The following is an 18,658-nucleotide window of genomic DNA, read 5'->3' as shown; positions in this document are numbered from 1 at the left end:
TTACTATTTGATTTATTAAATTTGACATACCAAAGCACTTGCTCAGATTGGTCTGTTTGTCAATGAAGACTTTAGCAGAGATAACATTTCCAAAAGGCATGAACATCTGCAGAATGTCCTGGTCTCCAAACTCCTGGGGGAGGTGGTAAATAAAGAGGTTTGCCCCTTCTGGACCTTTAGGAAAACAAAACAAAACAAAAGTCTGAAAACAGCTATTACAAGAGCTACGTTTAATCTATTTTCCCATAATACTTACTGAAGGTGATGGTCAGAAAGCATTTCACTTTCCAACTTTGAAGGAAGAACAGTAAGTGGATCATCAAAGGAACAGAGCTGAAATGCAGCTCTTTAGAGTATCCTATCTTGCAAAGTGTTCACTTGATACCTCTTCTACAAAAGAAGTTAAACTGCAGCCTCTTTCTTCAATTTACACAAGTGTCTTTCAGGATAATTAAGGTTAGGAAAACAGGTACACAATGTATTACTCTCTCACAACACCCCAAGATCTGCCCAAAGAGCCCCCTGCTGCCTCAAACACCTGCATGGGTTTGCTGGCTTAATTTTAGTTGCAGGAATTTAGAGAAATGCAGTGAGCTGAGCTCAGATTTGAGCATCACAGATAAAAGGGCAGGAGCTTGGTGGGGATGGGAATAAAAAGGGTAAGACAAAGCAAACTTTTTGACTTGGAAATCAGCAGAATCAGAGAGAGATACTAAGAAAAAAAAAACGTGTGGACTCATTTCAGACAGCATACTCTTTTTAAATATGAATTCCCCAGAGAAAGCTCTATCTCCCAGAGAAACTTTGTAAAATAACTACTTTTTAAAAGTTCAAAATAAAATTTTTGGGTTGAAATTAAAGTGGCTTTACATCAATTTGAGTTTGAAAAGAAAGGGGCAAACTTGGAGCTACTTTGAATATTTTTCTTAGAGCCTAAATTTGAGATACACATTATAGTGCTATTTGCTTAAACACACACCCCCAGCAATAATTTTTTTTTTTTTCAATCCCAGCTCAATTTTTCCCTTGCAGTAACATACTGGAAGTAAGCCATGAATGTCTAAAAGAATATGATCTATGATGGAACCAGACGTGCGGCCTTCCCACACAGACACCAGGAGCACAATCAGTACACAAAGAGAACAAAAATTTCTGGTAAAAACACATCTAGAGTAACATGCTTGAGTATTCCCCTGTGTAAAGGAACCTGTGTGTATCTCAGATGTGATGTCTGTGGTTTTCTGGATTGGAGAGGAAAGCATACCAGATTTATGGACACCTTCTGCAAGAGTCACAAAGCCTCACCTCTCTTGTAACCAGCCTGGCTGCCCTCTCTCAGCCTGAAAGAAAAGGCTGCAATGTTTGCCCAGCACAGGGGATAAAAGGCTTGGAAAAAAAAATGTTTTTCAAAGAAACTTTTTTTGAGAAAAAAAAAAAAAAAAAGAAAATAAATCATCACCTGGAACTTATTTCTTCTTTCTGCCAGTAAACTATCCTTTCCAGAAAACAAAATTTCTTAAAATAGTAAGCAAAACTTACTTAACAATAGTTTACAGCATATGCATGAGGCAGTTCACTAAGCTTCAGCATTTACTATTGATATAGTATTTTTCTTTGGAACTTGGTTATCATCAACCACTGCAGACTCTTCACCATGCCATCAGAAATCATGTTAAGAAACAAAAAATAGCCATCAGTATTTAAAGATAGAATTTATTCACCCTAACGTAACCCCTTACTAACAGAAACAAGACATATAAAAGGCTGTGTTTTAAAAAAGACACTGCCAATTCATAAAATAAAAAAATAAGTTTTCACTTGATATGAACTGAAAAAAAATAGTTAAAAAAAATCAAACTGAATATGCACAATGACACCAGATAAACAATTTGGTTTTGGTGTCAGTTTGTTGTCACTGACTGAGTGAGTGAGATGAAAGATAAAAGCAGAGAACACACAAAATTAAAAAAAAAAAAAAAGCTGATAGAAAAAAATCATTTCATTTAATATAATCTGAGCTTTTAGCAGTAAACGATGTAACAAATTTAGAGAAAATAAACATTTAAACTCCACAGTGCCCCTGTATAATACCCAGCTATGGGAATGCCAAATTTGCCTTCATAGGAAACACCACATCCCATAGCAGTGCATGATACTATATTAAAAGAGGGTAAAAATCTTTCTCTTGAGGATATTACACTAGGTTTATTTCCAAAGCTTATCCCTGGCAAGAGTAGTAGTGACAACATAGATACAATCTTAGAAAGCATGCAATATTCTCCTGTCCTCCTAGAATTAGCTGGAATTTAGGATGAGAGAAGGGAAAGCAGTAAAAACAGAAATGAAACCCCAAAATGCCTGGGAAGCATACAAGGGAATGGGAGAGGGGAAAAAAGGTAACCTCATTTTACTAAATATTTACTAGCATTCCTTTTTTCTTAGCAGCAACTTCTCGAGGTTTGTTTTGCTCTACTGGCGCAGGGAGAGGGGCAAACCCTTTGTTGTTCCCCTGCAAAACCCAGAATTGAGCAAAGAATCACTCAATGCAAAGCCAGGTCTTGCCATTGACTCAAAAACTTAAACCTAATCAGATTAACTCCACCATCATGGAAAATGGAAACCATTAAAGCGTGTGAAAGATGGTCACCCATAACGGGATGCATTTTGTTACTGGTGCTTTTTTGCACAGCGGTGCTTTTATACCACAAAGAACGGTCAGGAAGGTATGGCTGGAAGGAGAGATGGTAAAAAAAAGTGATTTACAGTAGAGGTTGAAAAAATGAAAACCACCAATCAGGGCAGGAGAAAACGTAAACATCAAAGATGAGGCTACTCGATGTCCTTCGCTGAGCCTCTGTGAAGAAACAGACCCAAAACACGGCTCTCGCTTGGCCGAGCGTTGCTTATCCTGAGAAGGGCGAGTGCTTACCTTCCTTCTGGCTGCCCGCGGCGCTTTGCTGCTGCAACAAGCTCTGGCTGTACAAGGTGGGCAGCGCGGCCGCAGCGTACTGCTGGATTCCTGAGTAGGCCTGGGTGAGTGCGTCCATCGTGCCGGCCGTACCGTTCGTCAAGCCTGTTGCGCCGAGTCCTCCGTTCAGGGCCGCCATACCTGAGAGCATTTGAGCAACTTTACAAAAAACCCAACAATAGAGAAAAGAAATTGCACTTGTTCATTAGTGCTTTCCGAAAGTTGTTGGTATTATATTGACACTGACAACGACGGCAGTGCATGCAGCTCGGCGCGTCACCAAATGGGACTGAAAACAAAGAAACACGACTCTGGCGTCAGGATCACTTCAGCACAACGGTTGCACAGTCAAACGGACTCGCATGCAGCCTGCTACTGGCAAGTACTACAGCTCGGTGCTCCCCAAACCCTCTCTGCCCACTGTCCTCAACACCTGTGCTTCTGCTGGGGGCATCCAAGGCTGGGAGAGCAGGACCCCCCAACCTCCATCCTTGCAATCTGGCCACTTGGGAAAGAGCATTCTGTGAGAAAACCCACTCTCTCTGGCCAGGTCTTTATCAGCAGGACATCACCACATGGTATCAGAGATGTTTTGCTTGTGTGGGGTCAGCAGAGAACCCCGAGTAACAGCTTTTTGGAATAACACTCCATACAGTGATGGGTTTTGTCCCTTGGGTTTGCGGTAGGAAGATGGACTGTGATGCTGTGTGCTTCCATCCTCCTCCTCCACCTACTCCTGTGAGGACAGATGGGTGAACAGCAGCACATCTGGAGTGACTGCAAGTGCTTCATCCAAACCAGGCATCTTTCATGAAGAAACAAGAGCATTTGGATCTAGCAATGTGTTCCTTTACTCCTCACTGGAAGCAGAGTCGCTTTATTATTATTTTTTCCTTAAAGCAATTATACATCCTGATAAATAACAGATTAATTTGACTGGGATGACCACCAAGGAAGAAGTTTCAGACAGGCTTGCTAGCTGTGCATAAAATGGCATCCCTTACCCATGCAAATAGTGCAGTCTGCAAAAGAATTTTGACAAACTCCTGGACTACATACAGCCTCTCTCCATTACTTCTCTGCATCCTTATGGCTCCTAAGTGAGCCACATAAAAATGAACGATGTTAACTCTTTTTTTTTTTTTTTCCCCAGAAATTCCAGAAAAAGTGAAATTTCCCATTACAGTTACCTTGGTAGTCATGGGGAGCAGGAATCAGAGACCTCATCGCCCACACCTCTGACTAATGTCAGGAGAGTAAGTGCTCAGCAGGACAGAGAGGCCACATTTCATGCCCAACCAGCTATCCTGTGCTCATATTTTTTAGGTGAACAGCTCACAAACAACTTAATTGGGCTTAATCAGCCCCCTCAAGGTACAGGAAAGCAGTCACCAGAAAAAGGGGGCATCTGGAACCACCTGCGACCATTTCTTACACATTGACTGTGCAGAGTTTCTGTTGGCAAAAGGATGGGTGAAAAAGTGACTGGTAGAATTGTATGTGGTCCCCAATAACTAGGAATATCGAAAAGAAAGAGAGAGCTCAATTTCAGACCAATAATAAAGGGGTTATGTGGAATTGAAGAAAAGTGAGGAAATCAAGCAGAGAACACTTCATAGTGAATTAACAATGAAATCTATTAGACTGGGAAACGGTCTTCTTCAAGGAAAGTAGCATAAACCTTATCACATGAGTAATTTAGTGGTAGAAAAGATACTGGAGGGAATTATACTGCATTGACAGAGGAGGATAAAGATACTGACCTACTAGTTTTCTTCCATCTCTTATGTAGATTCAGAAAGTGTATTCCTGTGAGTCTCTGATAATCAGGACAATTGCTCAAGTGGCACCTTTCTGGCTCCACCAGACTCTGTGCCAATTAAGAGAATTGTACTGCATAAATTATACCTTTTGATATTACTATAATTTGTGTGACTAAACACTTGACAGAAATGTGATATTCTTAGCCTTTGCTTAATAAAATGTCTTGCACTTTGAAGGTTTCTCTTTCCCCTCCACCCCACTTCAGAACTTTGCTGTATCCTGATAGGAGATACTGGCTGCCATGTCTTCGAACAAAAACCTCTGTCAGAGCAGAGCCAGCTATTTCTTGTCTAATGGTTCCAGATGTAAAACAAAACCTGCAAGCCAATATAGTTTGTGAAGCATCTTACAGCTAAAGGACAGGACATTTTGAAAATGGAAATTCAAACTGATGGTATAAAGTAGTAATTTGGTGCTGAGCCTGACCTTAACCTACTCTGATGTTTCTGTACTGAGGTTTGTGTCATCGCTTGCACGTGTACGCACAGCATTGACTGAAGTAAAGGCTCTTGATAAAACAACTTGTATCTCTCCCTTTATTATAGTGTTGAAATAACCTGATAATAGAGGAAGTATTAGGATAACACGTTATCTTTTGTGAGTCATCAGCCTATTAGATAAACATGCTTTGTGTTGCTGTGGGCAGCATCCTCCCCCTTCTTTCGCCTAGAATCAATAGCCCCTTCCCACTAAATGATTTCAGATCAGCCAACAGATAGCCTCAGCTCACCTCACTGCCTCCGGGAAGGGCACTGCTATGGCTACCACAGAGCATGTGTCTAAATATGCCTCCCTCCTGAGCAAAACAGATCTGCAGAAAGGTGTCAGCATTTCTTCTCTTCTCTTCTCTTCTCCTTTTTCTTTTTTTTTTTTTAATTTATTTTATTTTTATGGAATATGCAAGATCCAGCTTCAGTTACACATCTTTGTATTTTTTCAACCAATGCACCTCAGTCTGATATTGAACTTTGATCTTTTACTCACTTTTGTGAAATAATTGTTTGGAGTTTCTCATCTGTGGCCTTCTACTTTTCCGAGTTACATAATACAGAAGAGACAATGCTTGGCAAGTCCAATGGTCTCTGAAAGTGCCTTCCATGCACCCTCCAATCTGTCATGAACAGTTTTATCTCCATTTTACAGATGTAAATATGGGGGTGGAAAGGCTAAGTGACTGCCCTGGTTTCACATACAACTACTGTGTCATAGCTGTCCAGTATCCTAATTTCATGGTTTTCCTTCTTAATTACAAAGAAACTCTTCTACACTCTTTATTATTTTTTCCTCATTATTAATAATTCTTTTTGTAATTTACTTCATTTAAATTTACTTGCCCCAATGGAGACAGACTAATGTTTTGTCATTTACGGTCTTAGATGCTTCAAGTACAAATAAAGATGACTGGCTGAATCCCAGTATGTACAACTGCTGCCAAACCCTTGGAGACAGTTGACTTACCAGATTTCACTTTACAGTATAAGGTCTCCAGACATGTTTCTACAATGCTTCTCTCTACAATGAGAATGCTATTAGTTTCCAGAACCCAGTTTATTTTTCCCAGACACAGCCAGGATCCAGAAAGCAGACTAAGTCTCCTAGTGAGCTCAGCCTGGAGGACATTCTCCCTGTGAATCTCACATACTTGGACATGATTTCAACAGAATACCTCCTCCAAAACCCTTGCGTAAATCAATGCCGAAGCCCAGTGTCATCTCCTGATATATTTCAGGGTGATGCTCAGCATGGCTGGTGCTTTGGATCATTCTTGTTAATTCCCCAGCTGGAAGCACGTCACTCAATTCCAGCCTTTCTGCACAATTACTCCAGGAACTTTCATGACAAAATAATGTTTGAATGCTTTTACTGGAGTGTTTGTGACCACAGCATACTGTGAAACATCAAATCCATTGAACTTGAGGTTTACCGAAGGCAGGCTCCTGGAGAGGTCTGAGTGTGAACAACTGGATCAGAAATAGTCACTAGGAAAAGCACTGGCTCATCATTAAAATAGACAGGGGAGGTTGTTTTCACTGGAACAATGATTTGCTATCATTAGCATCGCAAACAACTGAAGTTGATAATTAGGGTCCTCCTTCGGAGAGGAACAGGTGCCACAATGCAGCATACGAGGAATCAGTTTCTACTCTTTAGACCCCTCTCATATATGTACATACTTGCGCATATACATAGACGTATCCACATATATTTTTAAGTATGTGTGCTATATACATAGGGATATTCTAGGCACATACACACTCTGCACCCATAAAAACATCCATGAAGAAGATTTGGAACTGAAGCCATTGTTAGTACAAGTCCATGGAAGTAAAGGTGGCTTATAACAAGCCTGAATTTGGTACCAGGTTGTGAATACATCATTAATACTTCAAATGGCACATGCAGGTAAGTTTGCACAAACAACACCTGAAAATACTTCTTGAGGAAATGTAAACTGTGTTTGCAGCCTAGCAATAAATGTTAAAAGGAACGCAAAAGAAGGATTCCCACGCAAAGTTAAGAGCTCATAGGTGATTCATTCTTGATGTTGATGAAGGGAATGTTATCTTGGAGTGCTCCAGTGTGCCTGGGTTCTTAGTACTTGTGGGAGGGAAGCAGTGGGATGCCGTATGCCGCACTTGATATTGTGACCTCTTATAAACCATGTAAAGGATAATGACTGTTTATCAGGGGAAGGACATTTAATGTTTTCTTACTTACGGCAGTGTAGCCCTCTTACTAAGAGAGCTCATGAGAGTAGATAAGTTAGCTTTTCATGCATGCCATTTTCAGTGGCATGCTGTAATGAGTTAGAAACAGATAAGAAACATTGGCCTTTTTAGGGCCTAATGTGCTTACTTTTCTTAAATTGTTCTTAAGCCATATTTACCGTGAGGTTGTTTGCTTGTGTGAAATATGCATGTCCTTGCCAGAAGCAAGACCTGTTTTACACAAGGCCCCATGCAACCACTCATCATTGCTACATGGACAGCCATCAGCCCCCTTCCTTCCCAACTCCCAACAATGACAACCAGAGATCACAGAACAAAAAGATTGGGTGAGCAGCCAAGTAACAGTGACAAAAAGGACATCATGCAGAGCATCAGAGTGAGCAAGTGGTACTGAGGAGGACATCCATTCCTGGGGGTACATTATGATGGGTCATGGACTGGTGATGACTAAGTAGATTCCTTGCATTGCTGAAGGAAATGCAAGGAACAACAGCAGCTAAAAGAAGGGAGGGGAAAAATGCAGCTGGACCAATCTCTTCCATTTCAGGCAAAGGTGAAGTCATCATAACAGAAACAATAAAAAATAAATTATTCTTCAGGAAAATCTTGACCAAGGCTGAGAATGAGGAGGATGTTCTATCAGCTATTGCCATCTACTTAGGGGATGTCAGGGTTTAAGATGTATTAGGATAGATGCCCATGCTCTGGTATTACAGCTGACTGACCGCACCATTCTCTTATACTTCCAAATTAAAGGCCAAAAATTTGCCTTCATTTTAAAAGCAAGTATGCTGCTCTTAAGTCAATTGGATAATTCCTACAGACATTTTAATAGAACTATGTCTACGGCAAACATGCCTCTCTTACCATGACATTTCTGAATGAGGTTTTGTGTGTTGAGATGATATACCTGTTTTCAGACTCCCAAAATGAAAAAGGAGCCTCTCCTATAACATAGGTAACCAGACACCCTGCTGACATTTCTTTTACCTTCCATTTGCCCTGCAAGAATAGGAGTCTTTTTGCAGGGACCCAAAAGACTTCACTTTGCAGAGCAAACTATGTGAAACTTTATTAAAGACTCCAGAACTGCATATGTACCATGAATGGAACTAGATCAACTTGACCCCCTTATTTTGCATATAGATTAAAAATAATTGTATCATCATTTTACAATTGGTAGTTTTTGTGAAATGATTATTGGGAAAGGCTGTCTACCACAGCAATAAATACTCACTGTTTACGGTACCTGCTAGTGCATTAATATTATTCAGTCCAACAGTGGCTCCTGCCAGTCCTTGGAGAGTACCCAGAGAAGTCAAAGAATTCATGGCCGCACCAGCTGTGGAATTAGCAGTTGATGCAGCCACTAAAATGAAAAAAAAAGAAGCCAAAATTAAGGCCATATTTTAGTTACTTTAGTTGATCACAAAACCACTTACAATAATTTTGAGAGCAACAACAGGGTTACTTGCAAGAAAGAAAGAAAAAAATATCAGTCCAATAGACCAACCTTGCTCAAAAAAAATATTACTAGTATGGAAAATTCATGGAAAGTGATGAGTCTTGCACAGAAAAGACTGGATGACAGAATTTAGCACTATGGTATTTGCAAACATAATGCAGAAACAGTAAGATTGAGAACAGTCACTTTCTCAAAAGTTTGTCAATCAGTCTAGCATTCCAGAGTGATCAGCTAGCTGGCTGAGATATTGCCACCTTTTAATAACCATCTTTGAAAATATAGTATTATTCATAATAGTTTTGCTGCCATACAACACGCTTTTCGCTGTAGGCCTCTTAAGTGAAATCTGAATTATTCTGTAAGATACTACCCTCTTATTATGGCTATAGGGAACCATATGAACACTACTTAGAGGCCTGAAGTTTACAAAAAGAAGAATTACATGCCAAATACAAAATGTAACTACTACCCAACTTATTGTAGGCTTTTAGGTTGGTCTATGTACGCAACTAGCCATGTGTATGACCGCACAAATGGTATTGTATACACTTCCAAAAGCTGTGCCAGAGGGGTATTGAAGCCCAGGTGGATGACAGGTCTTTGCTGCTATGATGCTGAGGGACTGCTGATGGTGGGTGAGATGAATCCATCTAAAACTGTACGGTTAGGAAGAGAAAGATACTTGTTCTCTTGTCACAGAAAAGTAGTAAGGCACCTCAGAAATGCCTAGCATTTAGGATAGGTTGGATGAACAAGAATTGTGTGTTTCACCCACAGAGGAGCTTTGAATAACCAGTGTGGATTAAAAATTTAACCTACAGGTTGGTAAAGTTATACCATGTGAATCATACTCATAAAAGCTGTGGAAACATTTAGGTATTTAGCTTGTATCCAGAGCCCTACTTTAGTGTATCAATCATAAATACTTTCTTTCTTTTCCCTTTAAAAATTGCTTTATCTACTGAAAAGTGAACATTGGAAATCAGTGTTCTGTTGATCATTTACTGGAGGCACGTCATGTCTACACCATATTTTTTTTGTTCCTACCCATTATGTAGCTGTGAAATGGTTAAGACCACTTTTATCTTGATGTTCTTTTGGGCTGTTGAACACACCAGATTGCCCAGCATGCCCTCAAGAAAGTGAAGTCACTACAGTGTTCAGCATCCAGTAAGGAAAGTAGAAAGCTAATTTTTAAAACTCTGTAGTTAAACCTCAAAGGTCTAATCTACAAAGCCACCCACCTTTACAACCTCAAGACCCACCAAAGACAAGCCTTTCCTCTTACTGTGCCTCAAAGTCCAAAGGACTCTCTTGGTGTGGGTGAGGAGAGATTTCTAGACTCTGAAAGATTCCTTGTCCCCACTTTCACCACATCTGCAATGTTAACTTGAGTTATTTTAAATGTTGCAGATAGAAGAAGCTTTGATTATTCAATCTCTCTCTGCAAGGCAATAAGCCAATAATGTCATTGGTTAAAAAAAAAAAAAAAAAAAAAAGGTAATCCAAGAAAGAAGTAAAAAAAAAAACACTTTTGTCAGATAATGTGAACACCAGCAGAGAAGAAAGAAAAAAAATCAAAGGGAATGAATGTCAGTGAATTCCCTGTGACCAACATGGCTCTGTGTTTCTGTTCAAGTTCATTAGCAGATCATTTAAATGAAGTACATAAACCTCAAATCTGAAGGATCTGATTGGTTATGACTAGGCTGAATCCCATCCATGTCTGTTTCAGAGGATTATTATCGTTTTCTCTTGAGGAAACACATATATTTAAGAAATGAGAGAAATGGGGGCTAGCAAATTGTTTGCCTGAAAATTACATTAAAGCTCTTGGGGGCAAATAACTCCTGTGAATGAGAGCCATACGCTTATGGATTGTCAACACATCTGTTGGAGAAGGCAGAAAAATCTGATTAAAACCTTCCCTCTTGCTCAGCCCACAGAGCACATCACAGAGGCTCTTATCATGGTCTCATTGCTCAAACACATGCTTTGGGGATGGCCAATATCTGGGGCCAACATCTCTTTTTTTTCTTTTATTCTTTTCAAGTTTCTGTATTCCATCAGACAAACACAGAGCAGGTGCCTCAGTGATTCTCCCATTTGAAGTTGCAATGCAGATTATTTAGCTTCCCTAAATAATGACTTGGCACATAATCAATGTAAAATACTTGTTGGAGAACTGAAGAACCTCAGAAATCAGAGTTTTGTTGTTGCGGCTATTTCTTCTGCTTAGCAGCTATCTGTCTCACAGATCCACTGGGACAATGTTTTTTCCTGTTTGGCTTATTATTTCTTTGAGGAAAAAGAAACTGAACAAATTGTGTGGTTTCCATTATCTTATTGAACATGGGCTGAGCAGAAATGAAAGGAGCTCTTTTCATTAGGGCACTTGTAAGCGATGGATCCAGCACCTTGCTGAATGAGGTATCCTGAGAGATTCAACACCAGTTACCTTCTGCTCTTTGACTGCATCCTGTGCATATGAAATGAAGATGAAGACAGTGATGAGCTAAAACATTATCATGAAGGGAGCCATAAGAAGACCAAGATTTAGAGAGAGATGAAAATCTGTCACAAAATGCTGCATAAAATCAATAGATGAAGCAATGGTATTCCTTGTCCCCCAGAAACTTATAGGGAGATGAAACGAAGTCTTCAAGACTTTGAAAGTCTTACAAGACACATGTGGAGACTTAAGACAGCTGAAAGTTTTTACCTCATGAACTCCCAGAATATTTTGAAATTCATCTAAAGACAAGAACTATGCTTTCTCTGTCTTTTGTTCTTTCCTAGTTTCTTTCAACTAAAAAGTTGTAATGTATACGGAAAGAAAGGGGAAAAAAAAGAAAAATCACATGCCTTGTGGTAACAGTAGATGACTGCACTACTTTGGGGGAACTTGGATATCTTTCTCATGTCAGTAAAGCTCTTGGGCTCCACAACTGCCCGGAGTAATGGCAAAGGAAGTATAACGCACTGTCTGAACAGTGCTATTCTATATTTATGGCTTTTAGTTGACCAGATGACAAAAATACATTGGATACCTACAGCATTTATAAATTGTTTTTACCAGGGTCCCCTGCCACCATATAAATTAAAATAAAACATTTCACAACTCCCTCCATCCTCAACACCAGAACGTTACTGTTCTGAATTGAATCACTTCATAGTTGTGCTTAATAAACAGTAGACATCTGTCTCCAGGTATGTAGACAGCTTGATGTGTGGACATGTAGTGCTGCTAGGAATCACCCTCTTTGTGCTACTGGTGCACCAGCATTTGGTGGAAAACACACACAAAAAAGTGCAAATGACTTATGCTTCTGGAGTCACTCCATATGGCACACCTTGAACCCACAACATTTGGTATATTATTTTTCTCTTTATGTTGGAAATTTTATACTTGTCTCCTTAAAACATATATATGTCAGAGACTCGGTATGTTTCTGGGGCAGCATTAACTGAATTACCTGATATGGAAGCTAGGGGGAGAGATTCTGCAGAATGGACTCCAGCCTGATGAATACTGGCTGAATATACAATACTCTGAGAAGAACAGAGCTGCTCTGTATCTGTTGCACCTATCACTCCCTCATAATTTTAAGCCCTGGATAAACATCAGAACATGATGGATAGTGTTTTGTCTGCTCGAACGAACTTTTTCCTCTATAATATCAGTCATTGGAATAAGCCAACAGCTTTCTCAAAGTCTCTGACTGTTGCTCAATCGGAGACTGTTTGCCCTAATGAAGGAGTTATGAGGTTGAATCCTTTGGCCATTGTGAGAGCTCAGGCAAGATGTTCATCATATTCCCCTGTGACCCTTAAATTCTATTAATACGTGAAAATAATATAACAGTATTGGAAAAAGAAGTCAGTTTAGACTTGTAAGAGTAAGGAGTTGTCCTGTGACCCATAGAAAAATATGCAGTTTCTTGCAGATATGCTGTGTGCTGGTCACCTGTTGTCTTCTCCAACCAGGACACATAGAGAAACTTTACAGAACACTGTAGCATCTTCAACTGTGAAAGGTGAGAAGCTTAAAAATGTATATTTAACTATTAGAGACTGAAGATCCTTCTTCACTGTTTCCTCTGTTCCCAATTTTCTGTGTCAGTCTCACAACTACTTCCCTCTTTTTTCTTCCAAAGTACTCAACTTCACTTTAATAAATAGCCAGACATCCCCAAATAATGTAAATAATGTTATTAAGAAGCTGAGAAATGGAGGAGGGCATGCCACAGCCCTTCTCCCTAACACCCCAAATCCCTCCCGATCCCAGTCATTTGATCTTCCCATGCTTCCTCCCTTTAATTGATGAAATTTTTGCTGCAAGACTCATTATGAAAAAAAAGACTTGGCCTTTGGTTAATATATTCTTTAACAGATCTCTCTTTGATATAGGAAACATATTTTGATTTGGAGTGGATGCTGTACACAGTATATATATATTTGTATTTAACTACCACTGTTGCTTTCATGGACATTTTTTAAGGCTGGAAATAGATTTTCATCTATTCTCATCAACATTTTAATTTCTGCATGTAACAGGTTACAGCACCTTCTATATCTGTTTTTTTTTTTTTTTTTCCCCCAAGAAATCTAAATGAGCAATGAGCTGTTTCCCTTTTTATTTAAACAGCATTTCAACACAGTTCCTAAAAACTGCCAACCTAGAAAAACAACCAGTATTAGCATATAAACTTTTGGCCATTCTGTTGGCTAGCTTAAATCCACAGAGTCATAATGATTTACACCATCTGGATTTACATCAGCTGGAAAACCAGGTTCAGCATCTAGGAAAGGCAATGATGTGGAAATATTTCTTTGGCTTTGCTGTGCACACTGTGGATGGGATTAATTTCTCCATCTTTGGCAGTCTCATAGTTAGTTTGACCTATTCTAGTCAAAGCTATTCTTTTGGACTGTCTTCGAGGTTAAGATAACTCTAACCTCAATGCTCTACCTTTAGATTTCTTTCTCAGGATGAGCTGAATTGCCCTTTGGAAGTTCCTCCACTGATTGAGATGGTAGATGCAGACCTTAAATGCAGGTAGACATGGGTGGACATAGATCCTACAGAGAGGTAACATGATGGGGGGTGGATGCTGCCTTTCCTGTTGGCCATATGTTGTGGTACAGACCTGTGGTCTGTAGGTGAGAGGTCTGCTTTGTCCTGTGTGCAGAACTGATGCCAAACTATGCAAACACTGAAATTTTAGTGTAATCCCCTCCATCAAATCTTGAGCTCACAGAATTGCCTGATGCTGGGCAATCCTGACCTAATATGCAAAGGATGTGCACTTTTCTGCAAACCCACCTGGTCTGAAAAAGGAGCTAGACAGCAGACTTATGCATTGTTACAGTACAGGTTACACAAAGTAGCATGGGCCGCACGAGAGCATGCACACTGAGCTACTGGGTGCTGCTGATTTCTTTCCCAGTTCTGCCTGAAACTTCTTGTGCTACCTTGGATAAAGCATTCACTATGTTTGTTGCACAACAGGGTTGATTCTGCTGCTTCCCATTTGCTGCCTTCTCTTAGAAGGCTGTAACTTGCAGGCATGGGTACATTTTTATCATTCCTACTCACTCCCTATGCTTAAGACCAAGGAGTGTCCTTGACAGGGCTCCTAGGTATTCTCAGCACAAAAACCAAGGACCTGTGTTCATCTGTAGTACAGACTTCATGCAGTACAGACTTGTAGTAGAGATTTGGGTAAATATCTGACCCCCTCAGCCACGTTGCTGGGGCAAATTATAAAATCCTATTCCCCAACAGAGGAGCCCAACTGGAGGGTCCAAGAACGCTGCCTGGGCACTTGGTGATAAGACAAAACACTACATTAACACACCCTCTCACTGTTGCTCTGAATAAAAAGACATTTAAATCATGCGTGCGCTGCTATAATTTTGCAGCAGGATTGTTTAAAGTGTGTATTAGACCACATTCCTTCCTTAATTTATTTGGTATATACCTGAGTAACAAAGAACTCCAGTGACTTCTCAGCAAAGCCATTTTCCACAGAACAAAAGGGCTTCTTGGAAACTCCATACTATGTTCACTAACTTGGCACTATTTTTCTGGGTGGTAATATCAGTAGGCTGTGCACTCCTGCCATTCCTTTTTGCCTTGTCCCACTCCTCTCCTCTGTTTCCATACTTCCAGCATACTGTCTGGAAATGAAACAGTCACACTGCTGGCCCTGTACTAAGATACTGAAAATATCAGAGAGGCATTTCAAAGATCATAAGCGAGGTTTCTTTTTGGAAGCGTTATTTTGGTTTTAAGGCAGGACTACAAGAGAGAACGGGCAAAGAAAATTAAAGGCAGCTTCCTCTCTGCCTGCTTGGAGGGTTGCTGTAGACCTTCACCTACTCCATCCATGTGAAGAGAAGAGCTAATGCTTCTGGAGCAGAATCAGCTTTCTGGTGCTGCAGGGCTTCAGGGCAGCTCCAAGACTGGCTTAACTAAGCTGGCACTTTCCAAATAGAGATTCACTACAATAACTATGTCATCTCTGCTGACAGCTTTCCTTTAGGCAGCTCTCGGTTACACTCCACAATTGCCTGTCACTACCTAATGCACGGCACAACAGGAAGCTCAACATTTACTTTGATATCAGTTCCCTGCTTATCTGCTTTCTGGTCACATCCTGCTTAGTCAGTTGTAGAAGATGTGCATATGTTAAAAAGCAAAGCGCACTGCTCAGCTGTGAAACACAACTTTGTTCTTGTTGTTTTACTTAATGGAGAGTTAAAATAATTCAGTGTTGGAAGCACTTTGCTCCAGTTAAGATGATACAGTGGTGCACTAGGGATCAATACTACCCAAAAATTTAAGGTTCAGCATCTCTATGACTCTAAGCATGAGAAGCTGCAGAGAAAACAAGCTTTCTTTTGGGAGACACTCCTGTCAAATTTGTATTGGCAGCTTTCTGAGTCCAGAATCTTCTTCCTTGCCATGAATTGCAGTGTGTTTCTGATTCTCTGCTGCCTTCCTGAGCCCACTGACTCTAAAGACGAGTCAAAATCTGACTTAATTTGATCCTGACTAAAGGGTTACAAATTGAAGAGACCAAGACAGGCAGAGTTGGCCAACCTTAATAAATTTAATAAGGACAGATGCAAAGGCCTGCACCTGCAGAGGAGTAATCTCTTTCAGTGGCACAGGCTGGGGATAGATGGACTGGGGAGGAGCTCTGCTGAAAAAGATCTAAGGGTCCTGGTGCATGCCCTGGCAGCTAGGAAAGCCAACAGTGTCCTTGGTTGTATGGACAGGAACAGAGCGAGGAGATCCAGATGATTTTTCCTGTTACTCAGCACTTGTTACATCTTATTTAAGTCCTACATCTAGTTTTGGGGCTCCTGATTGCAAGGAAAACATTGATCAACTGAAGAGAGTTCAGTGGAAGGACACCAAAGCACTCGTCCTGGAAGGAGACATTGAGGGAGTTGGGCTTGTTCAGCCTGAAGAGATGGCTTCAGGGCATCCTAACAGCAGCCCCTCAGTACCTGTGAGGAGGTCCTCAGGGAGACGGAGCTGCATTGTTCACAGCAGTGTGTGGTAGGAGGATGAGAGGTAAATTGAGACGAGAGAGGTTCAGTCTCGATATAACGAAAAACCTTTTCTCTCTGAAGTTGGTCAAACATTGGAACAGATTACTCACAAGGCCCAGTCTGCATCCTTGGAGGTTTTTAAGACCTGACTGAATCAAGCTCTGAGGAAACTGATCTGACTTCAGACTGACCCTGATTGTCCCCGGTCAGTGACATAGAAGAGAGTAATGGTAAGAATTGGGGACAAATGGAAAAGAAATACTAATTCTAAGGAAAAAAATCTTTAATTCTAGTTTATTTAGTTTTAATTTATTTTATTTTATTATTATTTTTTTGTTTACTACCCAAAATCTCTTGGGTAAACAGAATATTCTTTGTCCCCTTGTTAGTACAAGAGGGATAATGAAGCTAAGAGACAACACTGGCTTTAAAGATAATCAGATTAAGGCTATGTTTTCTATTTCCTTTCTAAGCTTTAGTTGCAAAAAAACAATGATGTTTGCAATGATGTCTTGCAAACTGCACCTAAACAATATGAACTTGCTGGCCCAAGTGAAAGACTAAGGATAGTGGCAAAGGTTTGGTTGTGTTGTCTTTGCAAAGTCTGTGCAAAGCTTCCAACTTTGTTCTGATCTATAACATCTTATTTTGGTTGTGGTACGCTCTTAAACAGAGAAAAAATGGCACTTGGCTGTAAGAGTTTCTTGTGTAGCAGTGAATCTGGATCACCAGACTGGTGTAGACTGCTGTTCTGCTGGATTCTGGCCTGACCTGGTCTTGTTTGAGATGTTTAAGGTCAGTCAGCTAAGGTGCATTATCCATAACTGGTTGGTTTAAGGAGATGGAGGCTATAAACTTCACTCCTAAACATGAATTAACTATCTCCTATGGAAAAGAGAACCAATTCAAGCATAGCGATGATTGAGCTTATAAAATGAACATCATAAACATGAGTATAGGGGAGAAGCGGGCAAGTCAATCACATCGCCCATGTGACATTGCTCTCAGGAATTTGCAGTTGCATTTCTGTCTGAAATGAGCACACTCTACAGGCTCTGACTGCATAAGGAACATTTTAAAGGGGAAGAATAATTAACTGATGACAGAGGCATCATCATTATTAGATAATCACAACCCAGGGGCATTAACAAACGTTGAGTGTCTCTAATCCCATGGGGTCTAATTATTCTGTGATAATAACCACACCTCCAAGTTTTAATTTATTCTTATGGAGAATCGGGGGGAGGGAGGTAGGGGAAAGGGGGGCATTTTAATATTTTTGCTGAAAGAAGATGCAGTTGGCCTTTCAAAAGGGCTCATCAGTATTCTAATCTAACTAGTGCCTGTGATTGGCATTAAATTGTCTGCCCTTTACGGTGATCTCTAGCCAATCTGAGCATTCACCCTCATACAAACTGATGGTCTGCCAGTTGCTAACATAGCCCCAGCACCAGTTGTGCTTCTTGGGGCTATTTTTGGCAAAGAAGAGGTGGATTTTTCTGCTCTTGGGAGGTTAATTCTCTATCAGGTTCTCTGACAAACACAATGGCCATAGTGTGGAAAGACGAGTAAAAACTTGATCATTTTCTGGTATCTGGGAAGTGCTGTCTGACATGTCAAAAAGGAAGATTCTAGTAAGTTTAAGCGCTCTGCCTGTGCTTGGAAAGAATAAAATAAAAGTGACAGATGCTCTCCAGGGAACGAGAACCAAAAAAGCGAGAGAGCAAGAAAGAGTCGGGGGAAACGAGAATGACATTATGGAGAGACATATACTAATATCACAGCCTTCCCTGAATAAGTCAATGTCCCTCTATTTCTTCATTACTCACAGGTGAACGATCCCTATGAAAGATTACCCACGTCTTCTCAGGGTGCAGGAAAAGAGAAACACTACTGAGGAATGGAAGAAGGGAAAAGAGCAGCCTCTCAATGTCTGATTGCATCTGTGTCACACACGTGAAATCAAGACTAAGCAAGAAAGAGGGGGGATAAGGAGAGAAAAAGAAGAATCTTTCCCCATGGTGATCCTTTTGGCTGAAGGTGGCTTTTTGAAAACTGCTTTATATTTCACAGTGTCCTGTGAGTGCACGCTCACAAACAAGAAAC

The 18,658-nt window shown here is 40.4% G+C and overlaps 1 protein-coding gene across 14 annotated transcripts in view; it reads right to left on the bottom strand.

Annotated features, from left to right (window-relative positions):
• Window positions 1-18,658, bottom strand: part of CELF2 (CUGBP Elav-like family member 2) — a 371,305-nt gene that overhangs the window by 10,962 nt on the left and 341,685 nt on the right. For 8 of the 14 annotated variants that reach the window (XM_038186449.2, XM_072043768.1, XM_038186464.2 and 5 more), the window contains 3 exons: window positions 8,771-8,890; window positions 2,930-3,127; window positions 31-174 (listed from right to left, as the gene is read on the bottom strand). In XM_038186449.2, coding sequence (XP_038042377.1) covers window positions 31-174; window positions 2,930-3,127; window positions 8,771-8,890 — 462 coding nt within the window. Of the gene's footprint in view, window positions 1-30; window positions 175-2,929; window positions 3,128-8,758; window positions 8,891-18,658 lie in introns of all 14 variants that reach the window. The other 6 variants (XM_072043812.1, XM_072043635.1, XM_038186444.2 and 3 more) reach the window with 2 other exon arrangements.

The sequence above is a fragment of the Anas platyrhynchos genome, chromosome 1 (assembly GCF_047663525.1).
Source record: "Anas platyrhynchos isolate ZD024472 breed Pekin duck chromosome 1, IASCAAS_PekinDuck_T2T, whole genome shotgun sequence".
Taxonomy (NCBI): domain Eukaryota; kingdom Metazoa; phylum Chordata; class Aves; order Anseriformes; family Anatidae; genus Anas; species Anas platyrhynchos.
The sequence above is the reverse complement of the archived record's forward strand: the minus strand, read 5'-3'. Positions and strand labels throughout refer to the sequence as shown.